The sequence below is a fragment of the Mesoplodon mirus genome, assembly GCF_964341445.2.
Source record: "Mesoplodon mirus genome assembly, chromosome: 18".
NCBI classification, from domain to species: Eukaryota; Metazoa; Chordata; class Mammalia; order Artiodactyla; family Ziphiidae; genus Mesoplodon; species Mesoplodon mirus.
Genome location: NC_138994.1, coordinates 55069315 through 55085770, shown reverse-complemented (window position 1 = coordinate 55085770; position 16456 = coordinate 55069315). Strand labels below are relative to the sequence as shown.

General features: G+C 38.2%; 1 protein-coding gene across 6 annotated transcripts in view; it reads right to left on the bottom strand.

The window, feature by feature from the left end:
* Positions 1-16456, bottom strand: part of NF1 (neurofibromin 1) — a 259294-nt gene that overhangs the window by 25760 nt on the left and 217078 nt on the right. For all 6 annotated transcript variants that reach the window (XR_014291882.1, XM_082603382.1, XM_082603380.1 and 3 more), the window contains 9 exons: positions 10800-10993; positions 9225-9365; positions 8790-9069; positions 8094-8308; positions 7793-7854; positions 7539-7653; positions 6665-6766; positions 5280-5420; positions 1715-1841 (listed from right to left, as the gene is read on the bottom strand). Coding sequence is in view for 5 of the 6 variants with exons in the window: in XM_082603382.1 (XP_082459508.1) it covers positions 1715-1841; positions 5280-5420; positions 6665-6766; positions 7539-7653; positions 7793-7854; positions 8094-8308; positions 8790-9069; positions 9225-9365; positions 10800-10993 (1377 nt within the window). In the remaining variant the exon portion in view is untranslated. The remainder of the gene's footprint in view (positions 1-1714; positions 1842-5279; positions 5421-6664; positions 6767-7538; positions 7654-7792; positions 7855-8093; positions 8309-8789; positions 9070-9224; positions 9366-10799; positions 10994-16456) is intronic.

Genomic DNA, 16456 nt, shown 5'->3' with positions numbered 1-16456 from the left:
AACAAGTATCTGTTGAATTCTTATTCTGTGACTAGCAACTTTGCAAGGAAAGGAAGTATGTAAGGGGAATAGCCATTTGGGAAGGTAAAATATATGCATATGTTAATAGTTACTTAATTACATATAGGATTAAAATGTATAGAATAGAATAATGTTCCCTGGAACTCGAAGGTACCTCAGGGAGAGGAAAATTAGAAGATGATGGTGTTTCAGATCTTCTATTCCTTAAAGCAGCACAAGGAATTTTTTAAAAACCTATTTAGTGTAGTTTGCCTTAAGATATGCTTTGAAAATAGGGTTCTATCACTTAAATTTTTTATTTTTTTTTTGCGGTACACGGGCCTCTCACTGCTGTGGCCTCTCCTGTTGAGGAGCGCAGGCTCCGGACGTGCAGGCTCAGCGGCCATGGCTCATGGGCCCAGCCGCTCCGCGGCATGTGGGATCTTCCCAGACTGGGGCACGAACCCGTGTCCCCTGCATTGGCAGGCGGACTCTCAACCACTGCGCCACCAGGGAAGCCCTTAAATTTTTTTTTTAATTAAAGAAAAAAGCCTTATGATATAGGGAGTATAAGCTCTCAGAGCCCAAAGAATCCGGTTGATTAGAGGGTAAGCTTGATCTCTGGACAACTTTTAATCACTAATGCTACTCCATTTAAAATAGGGGATTTGTACATTGAAAATATTTGGTATTCTTTTAGAAATACAGAATAAACAAGCATTTTATCAGCCTAGTTGCAATCCATCTTCTTGGTATCCTACAGTAAATGTAGTATCTTTTGAGCAATGCCTATTCACTTTAGAGATTAAAACTGTCAATATTTTTTGCAGAAATTTCATAAGGTGGTGAAATCAAATGTATACATTCACAATGGTAGGTGTATATATATATTTGGTGAAAAACTGAGGGAACCTCTATGATCCCTCAAGCTTAACAATCATTTAAATTGATATAAAACTGCAGATTCAAGCTCTAGTTTGAGTCTCTAATTCTGGCCAAATCTAAAGCCAGCAATTCATGCCAGATCCTTATCCCAGGCCATACTTTACACTGTTTTGGCTTCTGACTCACCCCATTTGCCGTTCCTGTTAACTGCAGTCTTGGGCCATGACTGCCCCACACTGATAAACCAAAACTAACACTCAGCAAAGTCACCAGTAGGGAGTAAAGTCAGGTGAGGGAGTGAACAAGCTGGCTCTGAGGAAGAGCTGGGGGTCGCTGCTATAAGCAGTACAGAAACGTGGAGGTGGGAGGATGGGGCACCAGAAGGGTGAGGGTCTATGGTATGTGATAATCGGATTGATCAACAGTAAATTAGTAACAAGTTATGAAAATCTGTGGTCAAATCTCTAACATAACATGTTCTAACATGAGTTACTCAAATAACATTTATTGATTTGCAGTCTATCTTATTTTGATAATCAAAACGATACTTATCAATAAGTAGCATTAATTAATAAAACAGCTATTAGAAAGTTCAGTACTTAGAAATTTTATAAGAATCAACTCCTTTGCTTTTTAAAGGAAATTTGATATGTGATGTGGAAATTAGGCTCTATTAAAATATATACTGAACAAAACATAACGCAGTAAGACATACAGTTGTGTTTAAAGTGAGACACATGAGCCAAATTATTTCAAGCACTCAATCATTTCAGTTACTTCTGGCTTCTCGACACCATTTCATAAAAATATTCTGACATAAGGCCTCTACCTTTTAAGAGGTGTCCAACCAGTGCGAAGTTAAAGTTAGAGTTGAAATTGAGTCCAACAAAATGATCCATTTGTTTGCAGTGCCATTCCAGAGGATTCCGGATCGCCATGAATACTTCCTCTGGACTCTATCAAAACATAATCATGAGATGGTTGACGGGGTCCACACAGGAAGGATCACTTATTGGTTTTTGTTTGTGTTCAACAGCTGTGACAAGGTAAATACTCCTTTCAGGTTGAGAGAAATTATTTTCAGGTGACTACAGAAAACCACAGAACATTTAAGGTACTGCAAATAAATTCGTGCAAGATAGTTAAGCATATAAATCATAAGGTGATGGAAGATAAAACAGCTTTGGTTTACAATGCAAGGTAAGTGACTGTCCATTTATATCCTGGTGACTTTTTAAAAACGAAAAGTTTTGTTATTTTAAATCAGACCATGCACTGAACTGTAGCTGGCACTTTGTGTAGTATGATGACTGGAAATTCAAGAGAATGAAGAGTTCATATTTACTGAGTGCCTGATGTATACAAGTATTAGATACATTACTGTATTGAAACCTTAAAGCAATTCTATGTAATAGGTATTAGCTCCACTTTACAGACTGACAGATTCATTCATTCTTTCTTTTACTTATCAAATACTCATTATATGTTTTTGATGTGCCAGGCATGGTTCTAGGCTCTGCAAGTACGTCAGCGCGCTAAACAGACAAAAACTACTCGCCCTGGTGGATGTGACATTCTAGTGTGGGAAAACAAGGAAACTGAAACTCAAAAATGCTGTGTAACTTGACCTCTAAATTAAGATTTTTTAAAAATTGGGGTATAGTTGCTTTACAGTGTTTTAGTTTCTGCTGTACAAGGAAGTGAATCAGCTATATGTATACATATATCCCCTCCCTCTTGGACTTCCCCACCCCCACCCCCATCCCACCCATCTACGTCGAAACAGAGCACGGAGCTGAGGTCCCTGCACTATACAGCAGGTTCCCACCAGTTATCCGTTTTACACATGGCAGTGCACATATGTCAATGTTTCCTAAAGCGTGGTACCAGGAACACCTGCTTTAAAGTCACTGATGATGCTTGTTTAAAGGTGGAAAGTACTGGGTTCCATCTCAGAATCATGAGAGGTGACAAGGACCGGGAATTTGCATTTTTAAAAAAAGAAGCCCTGTGATTTCCTTATGCACAGAGATTTTTTTTTTTTTTTTTTTGCAGTACGCGGGCCTCTCACTGTTGTGGCCTCTCCCATTGCGGAGCACAGGCTCCGGACACGCAGGCCCAGCAGCCATGGCTCACGGGCCCAGCCGCTCCGCGGCATGTGGGATCTTCCCGGACCGGGGCACGAACCCGTGTCCCCTGCATCGGCAGGTGGACTCTCAACCACTGCGCCACCAGGGAAGCCCCCAGAGATTTTTTTAAAGCAAAAACTGAAGGTATTTAGGGTCATGTTCAGGTCTGTCTAGATTTCTATCTCAAAGAAAGAAAAGCATGAGTCTATAAAATAAATGTAGAGAGATGTTTCGAGCATTTTTTATAATGGAAAAGATGAAAGACAAATCAAATGTTCATTAATGGGCAAATGGTTGAATAAATTGTGCTTCATGCATACTTTAAAATACTCTGCAGCCATGAGAAAGAATTATACACACACACACACAAATGTATATATATACACACACACATTTATGTGTGTGTGTACAATACATACATGCTTAGAAAGACGTTCACTTTATATTGTTAAATAAAAAGCAAATTGCAGAATATCATATAAATATTACATAAAGTATTAACCTACTATATGTTCAATTTATGTATATATATTTTCAGCTTTACTGAGGTATAACTGACAAATAAAATTGTAAGATATTTAAAGTGTGCAATGTGATGATTTGAACGATGAATATATATCCTTTCACATACACGTTGTGAAAGGATTCCCCGCATTAAGTTAATAAACACATCCATCACCTCACATATTTATATCCCATCCCCCTTTTTGGTAAGAACATTTAAGTTCTATTCTCTTAGCAAATTTCAATTATACACTACAGTGTTATCAACTACAGTCACCAGGTTATACAACAGATTCACAGACCTTATTCATCGTTCATTCTGGTGACTTTTAACAGGCTTTATTATCTCTGATTCCTAGTATCCTGGGGCACTGGAGGCAATATTAGCTTCTGCTAATGGGCTGTTCTGGCAATGAAAATGCCAAGGCAGATATTCCTAGACAAACACTTCACTTATGACTATTCTTATATTCACAGAAATGGCCAATAGCTAGCTATCTCTCTGACCACCACTGTCCCAAGACCACCCCAGAAAAGGGCAATGGGTATTAGGAAAGAGAGGTTCTAGTCCCACATCAGATGTACAAACATGAACAAGTTACTTGACTTCTTTGTTCTCTTCTATCTTGTAAAATGGAGGTCTGACTGATAAACTTCAAGGTAGCTTCTACCGCTATAATTTTGTTTCCATACTTCCCAGAGCCCCAGCTGTTCTGGGTCTACATAAGATTGATCGAATAATTTTTAGATGAGGTATCTTCACACTTAAAACCATGCTCTGGTTCTGTTTCTTTCTACCCACAAGCTCTGTTAATTTCACTTCAAGCAAATCTCTTGTTATATACACACATCTATCTTAACATTCCTCTCTTTTCTCCTAGACTGGTCCCATTTTTTTTCTCTCCAAAGACAAAAGGAATACAATTTCTTTTTTTTTTTTTTCTTTTTGCGGTATGCGGGCCTCTCACTGTTGTGGCCTCTCCCGTTGCGGAGCACAGGCTCCGGACGCGCAGGCCCAGCGGCCATGGCTCACGGGCCCAGCCGCTCCGCGGCATATGGGATCCTCCCAGACCGGGGCACGAACCCGCATCCCCTGCATCGGCAGGCGGACTCTCAACCACTGCGCCACCAGGGAGGCCCGGAATACAATTTCTTACTGTTATATTCCTTCCACTATCCTCTGTGAACCAAAATCCAACCTCAATCAAGGCTGATAAATGTTAAGAGGGGTGGTGATGGTATGTTTTAAAGTGGGATTAAGCAAACAAAAAACTAGTATAATTAAGTATCCAAAAGTTTCCTTAAGACTCTCCAAATTCCTTATCTGCTTCTAATTATACCTATTTTTCATTAAGTACCATAATTCAATAAAAGTAAGCTCATTTTCAGATTATTTCTTTGTGAAGTGAAATGGGGGTGGGGAATGCTAACCTTTACCTTTGGGTTATGAAATTACAACTGAGTGTACAGTGCATTGGACAGCATAGGGCCTAGCATGGTAGCTATTATTATTACTATTTTTATCCCTATTCTGTTTACTAATATTGGGCAAATACTGTTTTCTGCTATTTTTATATAAAAATATGCAAAGTTTAAACAGTTTGTATGAGCTAGTAAGGAACTATACTCATAATAAGTTACATTACAGAAATTCATATTTAAGTTACGGACCTCTTCTGATTTTAAAAGATAACAACAAGAGAAGAGGGAGGCGCTCTAATGTGCTTGGCATTTAGGAATACCGAGTGGAAGCTTATTCACCTTGTCATTGAATATCCGGAGACTGTCTAAGGTGTGCAGGTTTTGTTCCAGAAGTGCGGTGCCCGCTGAATACAAGTTGACTTCATCGAGCTGCAGCACGGCCACAGCTACCCAAAAGAGGGCTTTATGCAGAGGGGAGTCCTGGCAAGGGAAACGCACTACAGGTTAGCAAGATGAACCACAGACAGCCTCATCAAAACACACTGCAGTACAAAACAGATCATGTTATCCCGCAAATTATGCATGTTTTCTCTTCTGGAGAAGGTAAATATATCAGTAAGCTCTTCCTGTATTCCACGTGTGTAACTAAAGACACTGTTACCAGGCTGAGAACCTTGGCATCTCCTTTGATTGCTCCCTATTCTTGGATTCTAAAACCTGGTCACCAAGTTTTGTTGATGCTTCCAAGTAGTCCCTTTTGTGCCTGTTTATTGCTAATAACACTGTGCCATGCCAACCTTTATTCTAAATGCAGATTCTTTCTGCCTCCAGTTTCTCCCTGCTCCAATCCGCTGTGCACACGACTGCCAGAATGACCTTCACCCTCACAGTGAAGACGAGAGAATCATTTTGTGTAAGTTAGGATTAGAATGTTTGTAGAACATATAACTCAATACCAGGAATATACAAGTATTTATTTCTCAGTAATCTCTCTGAAATCTGGCATATCTTTGTACTCAATTCACAGAATACAACTTTAGAGTTGGAAGATAATACTATGCCATCGTCTAGTCCATTTTACTCATTTTATCAATGTGGAAACATGATGTCCAGATGTTAAATGACCTGCTTGAGGTCACAAAGCTGAGATGATCTCAGACCACCCTAAAACGGTGGCTATTATCATCCTATTCCTTTTAAACATTACCTTCACTTAGCACCCAAACTTTTGGTTATCAGGTATACCTTACCCAGCTTTACATTTCTTCACAATAATGGTCACCAATTAATATATCATGTATTTTAATTGCTTTATTATCTAGCCACTCCTCAACTTCCACATTCACCCTAGAATGAAAGTTCCACGAAGGCAGATAATTTTATTGGCTTTGTTCAGTTGTATCTCTCTAGTACCTAAAACAGTACCTGGCACATAGCAGATGCTCAATTCTTACTTACTGGACAAAAGAATTAAGAATATATGCCCATCTGTCCTTCAGCACTGATGAGACAGCACGCAAGCATTTGAGAACGTACTGCCCGTACTTATCCTTCCTCTAACGTAAATACTTCCAACAACTAAATCTTAAGGCAGGAAGGTCTACTTTAACTATAGCTCTTTCCTTATACCTTCTCAATCCATCTTATTTTCTGAATTCTGAAAGAAAATTACATTTAACACTGATACCCAAAATGAATGCACTCATTTTCTACACAGTAATTACCTTATTAAGAAGTGGTTGTAATTTGGTTAGTGCTATTACGGTAGCTTCTATCAGAACTTGACTGTTGTAAGTATCAGGTCCTTTTAAGCAACTCTCAAGCGCCTTTTAGGGAAACAGAATTCTTTATTTTACTTTCATTGAAATAAAACATTAACTCCTAAACTGAATCTCAGAATTATTTCAGGAACAATTTCTTATTTAAAAAGTGTGAGAATTATTTCCAGTGCTGTGGTGATTTTGGTAGCTAGCTCAAAGCACATTTGGGTTCTTATTTTAAAATATTTCTATATTATATTCTAATATAAGAAGTCAGGCATTATTATAGGTAATTACAAATTATATAATTTTATATAAGGCTAGTCTTACCATCTAGTTAAATGCTTATAATAAAATATTAAGGGCTTCCCTGGTGGCGCAGTGGCTGAGAGTCCGCCTGCCGATGCAGGGGATGTGGGTTCGTGCCCCGGTCCGGGAAGATCCCACATGCCACAGAGTGGCTGGGCCCGTGAGCCATGGCCGCTGAGCCTGCGCGTCTGGAGCCTGTGCTCCGCAACGGGAGAGGCCACAACAGTGAGAGGCCCGTGTATCGCAAAAAAAAAATAAATAAAAAAAATAATAATAATAAATAAAATATTAAGAGTACCTTCTACCAAAAGAAATACTTAATTTTCTTTTTAAGATATGTTCTCTAGAGAGAGGTTTCTTCACTTCAAAGAATTACAATAAAAAAATAATCAAAACCCATTTTTTAAAGATTCAATAAGCAACATACAAGATATTTTATTAAATTCAAATTTAAATGTCCCTTAGAAAACTTCAAGATATACTTTACAACTTGGGAGCAACAAATAGTTGGGAGGAGAGGAGGAGGTACCTTGCTGAGAATACGGATAATCTGCTTTATCTGCCCATGAGACACTCGTTTGCTAATACAGCCAAAGACAACAAGAGCTCTTGGTTGCAGGGATGGATTATATTGGAATGCAAATCTGCGATTTAAAGATCCAAAGAGCTTATGAAAACCTTTGTGTTTATATATATTAAATAATTAAAATATTGATTACGCAATAGTATCTATCTTTTCAACAGTACACGTACTTTTGCAACTTACATGTATTTGGGACGTACCTTTGAGCTAGTTCTGTCCACTGGTCCAGCCACTTGCATGTTGGAATATCTCTCATACATGCCTAAAAAAAAGATACTCTGAATATATTTATGTATATAAATGTTTACAGAAACATTAAAAAGTGTTTATTATAATGGCACTAAATAAGTGACATATATATTACCAATAAACACATTCCATGGGAGTGTTTTTATTTAAGCATTAAGTGCAAAATAGCAGAATTAAACCAGTATTTCTTCTATACAGTACCAGTGGATTTTTTAAAATGAGCTTAGTTTCTTATCATTTTGCCTTCTATACCTCCATGATCTCCAACAAAGCTTCTGTGACTGTTTCCAAGGATGTCAAAGCAAAAGTCTCCCTCTCATAGGAGCCAGGAGAGAATGACCTGTCCCGGTAGCTGGAGCGGAAGGCAATGACAGCAGCTGACTTGACTTTGCTGATGCCAAACAGCAGGTAAAATTTGGGTAATGAGAACTCTGTCAAACTGAGTCTCAAAACTTGCTTGGTCTCTTCTGTAAAAGAAAAAAGGAACAAGTAAAGACTTTAAAGATACAATTTTTTTAATTCTAAAGTGCCGTATTTCATTTTGAATTTAGATAATTTGAATATCATATCAAAATTACATAACAATGCTCCCTAAACCAACCCTCTGGATACATGAGCGTAATGCTCGTTACTTAGCTCCCTTTACGTACAAATTCGTGCTACTAAAGCAACACTGTCAACCGGTGCTGAGCCTTTAGCTTATGTGATAACTACGAGAGTCTACATGACAAACGTGCACAGAACATCTTTGCCATGGCTTGAGATGGAATGGAAGTAATTCATTCTTTTTCTTTTTGATTTGATTATATTTCATATCATTAACATAGGCTTGATTAAGCAGCTTGGTATTAAGGTACCGTAATAAATAATAAGGTAATCTATGCCAGTCAAGTGGTGTAAAATGGAGAAAGGAACTGGTGAAACACAAATTGCTTTCCTGGAACTTACCACTAAAATGAAGCTGAGAACAAGTACACAGAGAGTGAATGATATTAATGACCAATCCATGTGTGGAAGCTCTAAGGGAGAGTGGCCCTGTGGCTACTAAGAAAGTAACGACGTGGAAGAGGTAGGGGAGATGAGCTGCCACATCAAGGGAATTGTTGAAGGACAGCATCAGCATGTAGCGTGCTAGAATAGCAATATCGTCCCACATAAGATGTTGCTCTAAAGTAGGAGTTGGAGATAAGCATGTCTTGTCAATTATTTTGCACATCCTTCCAATAACCTGTAAAGAAGCAGAATTTTAAAAAACACGGGAGTTAAAAAGTTTTATCACAAAAGATTTCAGTTAAAAATGACTTGTTATAAAACAAAAAACCTTCTGATAATAAAAACAGATACATCAAGCCATAGCCCAGAAGGCAAAGGAAAAGGGATTACCTTGCTTGAAACTAATTTCACATTTCCAGAAGCCAAAGCTACAGCAGTATCTGCCATCACCTCAGCTTTTATTGATCCCAAGCCACCCGTTGCACTGGTTTTGATGAAACTGTCTAGTACAACATCAAGGAGGTCTGTAATCTAGTGGAAGAGGGAAAGATAACTTATGTTTTAGCCATTCTGCCAACTTAATTTTTCACTTAAAAATAGTTCAAGGAGTAGCCCAATCAACATGAAAATTCTATTTTACCTGAGGCCTCCAAAATACTAGGTTTTATTTAGAGACCTGTCAATAAATATAATTTATCATAAAATATCCAGGAAAGGATGAGAATATTCCCTCAATTCCTTTAGAGACCAGCATTCAAAAATTTAAAATCTCTACATATATTATTTTCACTCACTCTTTTTTTTTTTTTTTTTACTATTTTATTTTATTTATTTATTTATTTGGCTGCGTTGGGTCTTCGTTGCTGCGCACAGGCAGGCTTTCTCTAGTTGCGGTGAGCAGGGGCCACTCTTCGTTGCAGTGTGCGGGCTTCTCATTGCGGTGGCTTCTCTTGCTGTGAAGCACGACATCTAGGTGCGCAGGCTTCAGCAGTTGGGGCTGGTGGGCTCTAGAGCGCAGGCTCAGTAGTTGTGGCGCACAGGCTTAGCTGCTCCACGGCATGTGGGATCTTCCCAGACCAGGGATCGAACCCGCGTCCCCTGCATTGGCAGGTGGATTCTTAACCACTGCGCCACCAGGGAAGTCCTATTTTCACTCACTCTTAAAGCACCTCTGTTCTCTTCTAAGACAGTAATGTACGAGCAGTATAAAGTACAATTATTTTAAAATACAGGAATGACATCAAGTACTGAGATGTTTTGTAGAGCTACAAAAATGGCTCCAAGGTCATTTAAAATTATTTGGAGGATTCACAGCATTGAGTAAAGGTATCGCCTCCTTCAATGATTATCTTGAAGAAATGGTAGCATAATTCTTGTCAGATAAAAAATAGTTACATTATACTATTTTAATACTGGCATTCTTATGCTGGTACTAGAAGTGAGAGCAGGTGGCCCAAATAACATCATTAGCAAACATTTACTGACACCTATGGTATACAGGGTACTAGAATACACTCTAATGCACTATTTATTAGAAACAACATCAGATTTTTACAGTTAAATTCTACATGCAGCCGTCCCTTGGTATCCTTGGAGATTAGTTCCAGGACTCCCTGCAGATACCAAATTCCCGGGATGCTCAAGTCCCTTACATAAAAAATGGCATAGTACAGTTGGCCCTCAGCACCTGTGGGTTCTACACACTGAGAATTCTGTGGGATGACTGTAATTATGCCATGGAGAAGAGTGCTAAAATAATTAGTGTTTCTCTGGCTCTGAGACGTGCATTAGACTTCTTCAATTCTGAAGCAGATCAAGAATTAGGTGGGTGTCTGCATGCTTTTTGAAAGAGGGGACTGTCTTTTCTACAGCTATATCCCTAGCTTAGTGCTTTGTACAACGTGGGTATCAGATAAACATCTGCACCAAGGAGGTACTAGATAAATATTTGAGCAAACTCAATACCTGCCCAAGGCTCCCCCATATTTTTGCTTGAATAGATGGATACATCTGTTTCTCGTTTATAGTCATTGTTATCAGCTTATCAAGAATCGCAGTAACTCTTTGTCTTTTGGCATCATCATTGTGCTTACAAAAACGTACTAGATTTGACAGCCATGGAGTCATGTATTCCAAACAAAGGTGTTTCAATTCAATACCTGGGGGAAAAAATACACTATTAGCACAGATGGTCCATGAAACTTACATCAACAATTATTTTAAAATAAAAGGTTGGGGGAAAAATGGTAAAAGATAAAGACCATTACCTAGAATCAGACCTGGAGAAAAGAGACTTGGCAAATATATGACTGAAGATAGAGATGAAGAAAGAGAACAACCCTTAAAGAAAGTAATCTTCAAAGTCATTAAGCCAATTTTTGAAAAGTTTTATTTTTCTCCCATTAAAAAAAAATAAATTTATTTTATTTTTTTGGCTGTGTTGGGTCTTCGTTGCTGTGCGCAGGCTTTTCTCTGGTTGTGGCGAGCGGGGGCTACTCTTCGTTGCGGTGCGTGGGCTTCTCATTACGGTGGCTTCTCTTGTTGTGGAGCACGGGCTGTAGGCACATGGGCCTCAGTAGTTGTGGCACGTGGCCTCAGTAGTTGTGGCACACAGGCTTAGCTGCTCCGTGGCATGTGGGATCTTCCCAGATCAGGGCTCGAACCAGTGTCCCGTGCATTGGCAGGTGGATTCTTAACCACTGCGCCACCAGGGAAGTCCTTATTTTTCTCCCTTTTAATAACTTCTAGTTAAAATCTTTCTTGCTTTATTCTAATTGTAAAAGGAATATGTGGGTAATCACAGGAAGTTTGGTAAAAGGAAAGTATCACAATAATGAAACTGATATCAATATATTGGTGTATCACTTGATCTCTCCATAGGCTTTCAAATCTATGCAAAGATAATGTATATTCACGTGTGTGTATACACACACATAACCCATCCCAACTCCTCCACAAAAAATTAGGGTTATGCTATATATGTAGTATGATCTGAATATTTTTTTCACTATATATTATACTGAGATTTACTCAACAATAAAAATTCTCCAAAGACATTTTATAACTTTTTATTTTGAAATAACTTCAGACTTACAAAAAGATACAAAAATAATGCAAAAATTCCTCTATATAACTTCACCTAGAGTACCCAAAACATTTTTTAATTATGTTAAAATATACCTAACATAAAATCTGCCATTTTAAAGTTTACAGTTCAGGGGCATTAAGTACATTCACACTCTTGTGCAACCATCGCCACCATCCATCTCCAGAACTTTTTCATCTTCCCAAACTGAAATTCCATACCAAAAACGTTTTTAATGGCTTCATATTATTTCATCATATGGAGATCCAACAAAGTAGTCAGTTCTTCATTATTTACTTTTCGACTGTTTCAATTTTTTGCTATTATAAATAATGTTATGTGAAGTTCAAAATAAATCTATGGCAGCAGAGATCATAATACTGGTTACTCTTGGTGAAGACAGGTACTGACTGAGAGGACCCTTCCGGATGCTGGAAATGTCCTGTATCTTGACCTGGGAGATGGTTTTGTGGTGTATGCACATGTAAAACTTAATCAAGCTGTTCTTTAAAATTTGGGCACTTTACTGATAAGATATACCTGAATTAAAAAAACCTAAATAAAAAATACTGCTATGATAAACATATGAACATTAATTTCTTAGGATAAATTCTAAAAAGTGGAATTATGATTCCAAAAGCTATAAACATCCATAAGGTTATTGATATCCATGTCAAAACTGCTTTCTAGAAAAGCTGCCCTGTTCACAATTCCGAAGACATCAACACTGAATTTTTTAAAAAATATCTTTGCCAATTTGATAGTTGAATATATTTTCTTACTATTCTTTCAGTTTGAACTTCTTTGAATTTATTAGTGAACTCTTAAAAACATATTCTTTCTTAGTATGACCGGCATGTTACTGTTGATCCATTTTTCTTATTAATCTGTAAGAATTCTTCATGATATACTACTCTTTTCTCATATCTGCTGCAAGCATACTTAAGTTTTTTCTTTATAACCTATCTTTTATTTATTTTTTTTTAAGTAGAGATTTTGAAGTATTACATGGTCAAACCTGTTCACCATTTCCTTTGTTTCCATTGGTCACTTTTTTGCTTCATAAGTCCTTACTCACTCACAAAGCAACTAAATATTATTCTTCCTTTTCTTTTTTAAACGGTCTCAGTCTTTATATTCAATTTTTTTTTTTATTTATTATTTTTAAATTTATTTGTTTTTATTTATGGCTGTGTTGGGTCTTCGTTTCTGTGCAAGGGCTTTCTCTAGTTGCGGCGAGTGGGGGCCACTCTTCATCGCGGTGCGCGGGCCTCTCACTATCGCGGCCTCTCCCGTTGTGAAGCACAGGCTCCAGACGCGCAGGCTCAGTAGTTGTGGCGCATGGGCCCAGCTGCTCCATGGCATGTGGGATCCTCCCGGACCGGGGCTCAAACCCGTGTCCCCTGCATTGGCAGACAGATTCTCAACCACTGCGCCACCAGGGAAGCCCTTCAATTTTTTTTGAATTTTATTTTTTTATACAGCAGGTTCTTATTAGTTATCCATTTTATACATATTAGTGTATATATATCAATCCCAATCTCCCAATTCATCACACCACCACCCTCCCTCCCCCCACCGCTTTCCCCCCTTGTTGTCCATACGTTTGTTCTCTACATCTGTGTCTCAACTTCTGCTCTGCAAACCAGTTCATCTGTACCATTTTTCTAGGTTCCACATATATGCATTAATATACAATATTTGTTTTTCTCTTTCTGACTTACTTCACTCTGTATGACAGTCTCTAGGTCCAACCACGTCTCTACAAATGACCCAATTTTGTTCCTTTTTATGGCTGAGTAATATTCCATTGTATATATGTATCACAACTTCTTTATCCATTTGTCTGTTGATGGGCATTTAGGTTGCTTCCATGACCTGGCTATTGTAAATGGTGCTGCAATGAACAATGGGGTGCATGTGTCTTTTTGAATTATGCTTTTCTCTGGGTATATGCCCAGTAGTGGGACTGCTGGGTCATATGGTGATTCTATTTTTAGTTTTTTAAGGAAGCTCCATACTGTTCTCCATAGTGGCTGTATCAATTTACATTCCAACCAACAGTGCAAGAGGGTTTCCTTTTCTCTACACCCTCTCCAGCATTTGTTGTTAGTAGATTTTCTGATGATGCCCATTCTAACCGGTGTGACGTGATACTTCACTGTAGTTTTGGTTTGCATTTCTCTAATGATTAGTGATGTTGAGCAGCTTTTCATGTGCTTCTTGGCCATCTGTATGTCTTCTTTGGAGAAATGTCTATTTAGGTCTTCTGCCCATTTTTGGATTGGGTTGGTTTTTTTTTTAATACTGAGCTGCGTGAGCTGTTTATATATTTTGGAGATAATCCTTTGTGCACTGATTTGTTTGCAAATATTTTCTCCCATTCTGTGGGTTGTCATTTCATGTTGTTTGTAGTTTCCTTTGCTTTATAAAGGTTTTAAGTTTCATTAGGTCGCATTTGTTTATTTTTCTTTTTATTTCCATTATTCTAGGAGGTAGATCAAAAAAGATCTTGCTGTGATTTAGGTCAAAGAGTGTTCTTCCTATGTTTTCCTCTAAGAGTTTTATAGTGTCTGGTCTTAACATTTAAGTCTCTGATCCATTTTGCGTTTCTGTGTATGGTGTTAGGGAGTGTTCTAATTTCATTCTTTTACATGTAGCTGTCCAGTTTTCCCAGCACCACTTACTGAAGAGACTGTCTTTTCTCCATTGTATATCCTTGCCTCCTGTGTCACAGATTAGTTGACCATAGCTGCGTGGGTTTATCTCTGGGCTTTCTATCCTGTTCCATTGATCTATATTTCTGTTTTTGTGCCAGTACCATATTGTCTTGATTACTGTAGCTTTGTAGTATAGTCTGAAGTCAGGGAGTCTGATTCCTCCAGCTCTGTTTTTTTCCCTCAAGACTGCTTTGGCTATTCGGGATCCTTTGTGTCTCCATACAAATTTTAAGATTTTTTGTTCTCGTTCTGTAAAAGATGCCACTGGTAATTTGATAGGGATTGCATTGAATCTGTAGATTGCTTTGGGTAGTATAGTCATGTTCACAATATTGATTCCTCCAATCCAAGAACATGGTATATCTCTCCATCTGTTGGTATCATCTTTTTTTTTTTTTTTTTTTTTTATAAATTTATTTTATTTCTTTATTTACTTTTGGCTGCATCGGGTCTTTGTTGCTGCAGCGGGCTTTCTCTAGTTGCAGCAAGTGGGGGCTACTCTTCATTGCACTGTGCATGCTTCTCACTGCAGTGGCTTCTCTTGTTGCGGAGCACGGGCTCTAGGCATGCGGGCTTCAGTAGTTGTGGCTCGCGGGCTCTAGAGCGCAGGCTCAGTAGTCACGGCACACAGACTTAGTTGCTCCGTGTCATGTGGGATCTTCCTGGACCAGGGCTTGAACCCATGTCCCCTGCATTGGCAGGTGGATTCTCAACCACTGTACCACCAGGGAAGTCCCTGTTGGTATCATCTTTAATTTCTTTCATCAGTGTCTTATAGTTTTCTGCATACAGGTCTTTTGTCTCCCTAGGTAGGTTTATTCCTAGGTATTTTATTCTTTTTGTTGCAATGGTAAATGGAAGTGTTTCCTTAATTTCTCTTTCAGATTTTTCATCATTAGTGTATAGGAATGCAAGAGATTTCTGTGCATTAATTTTGTATCCTGCAACTTTACCAAATTCATTGATTAGCTCTTGTAGTTTTCTGGTGACATCTTTAGGATTCGCTATGTACAGTACCATGCCATCTGCAAACAGTGACAGTTATACTTCTTCTTTTCCAATCTGTATTCCTTTTATTTCTTCTTCTTCTCTGATTGCCATGGCTAGGACTTCCAAAACTATGCTGAATAATAGTGGTGAGAGTGGACAACCTTGTCTTGTTCCTGATCTTAGAGGAAATGTTTTCAGTTTTTCACCATTGAGAATGATGTCTGCTGTGGGTTTGTCGTATATGGCCTTTATTATGTTGAGGTAGGTTCCCTCTATGCCCACTTTCTGGAGAGTTTTTATCATAAATGGGTGTTGAATTTTGTTGAAAGCTTTTTCTGCATCTATTGAGATGATCACATAGTTTTTATTCTTCAATTTGTTAATATGGTGTATCACATTGATTGAGTTGCGTATACTGAAGAATCCTTGCATCCCTGGGATAAATCCCACTTGATCATGGTGTATGATCCTTTCAATGTGTTGTTGGATTCTGTTTCCTAGTATTTTGCTGAGGACTTTTGCATCTATATTCATCATGATATTGGTCTGTAATTTTCTTTTTTTGTAGTATCTTTTTCTGGTTTTGGTATCAGGGTGATGGTGGCCTCATAGAATGAATTTGGGAATGTTCCTTCCTCTGCAATTTTTTGTAAGAGTTTGAAAAAGATGAGTTAGCTCTTCTCTAAATGTTTGATAGAATTCACCTCTGAAGCCATCTGGTTCTGGACTTCTGTTTGTTGGAAGATTTTCAATCACAGTTTCAATTTCATTACTTGTGATTGGTCTGTCCATATTTTCTATTTCTTCCTGGTTCAGTCTTGGAAGGT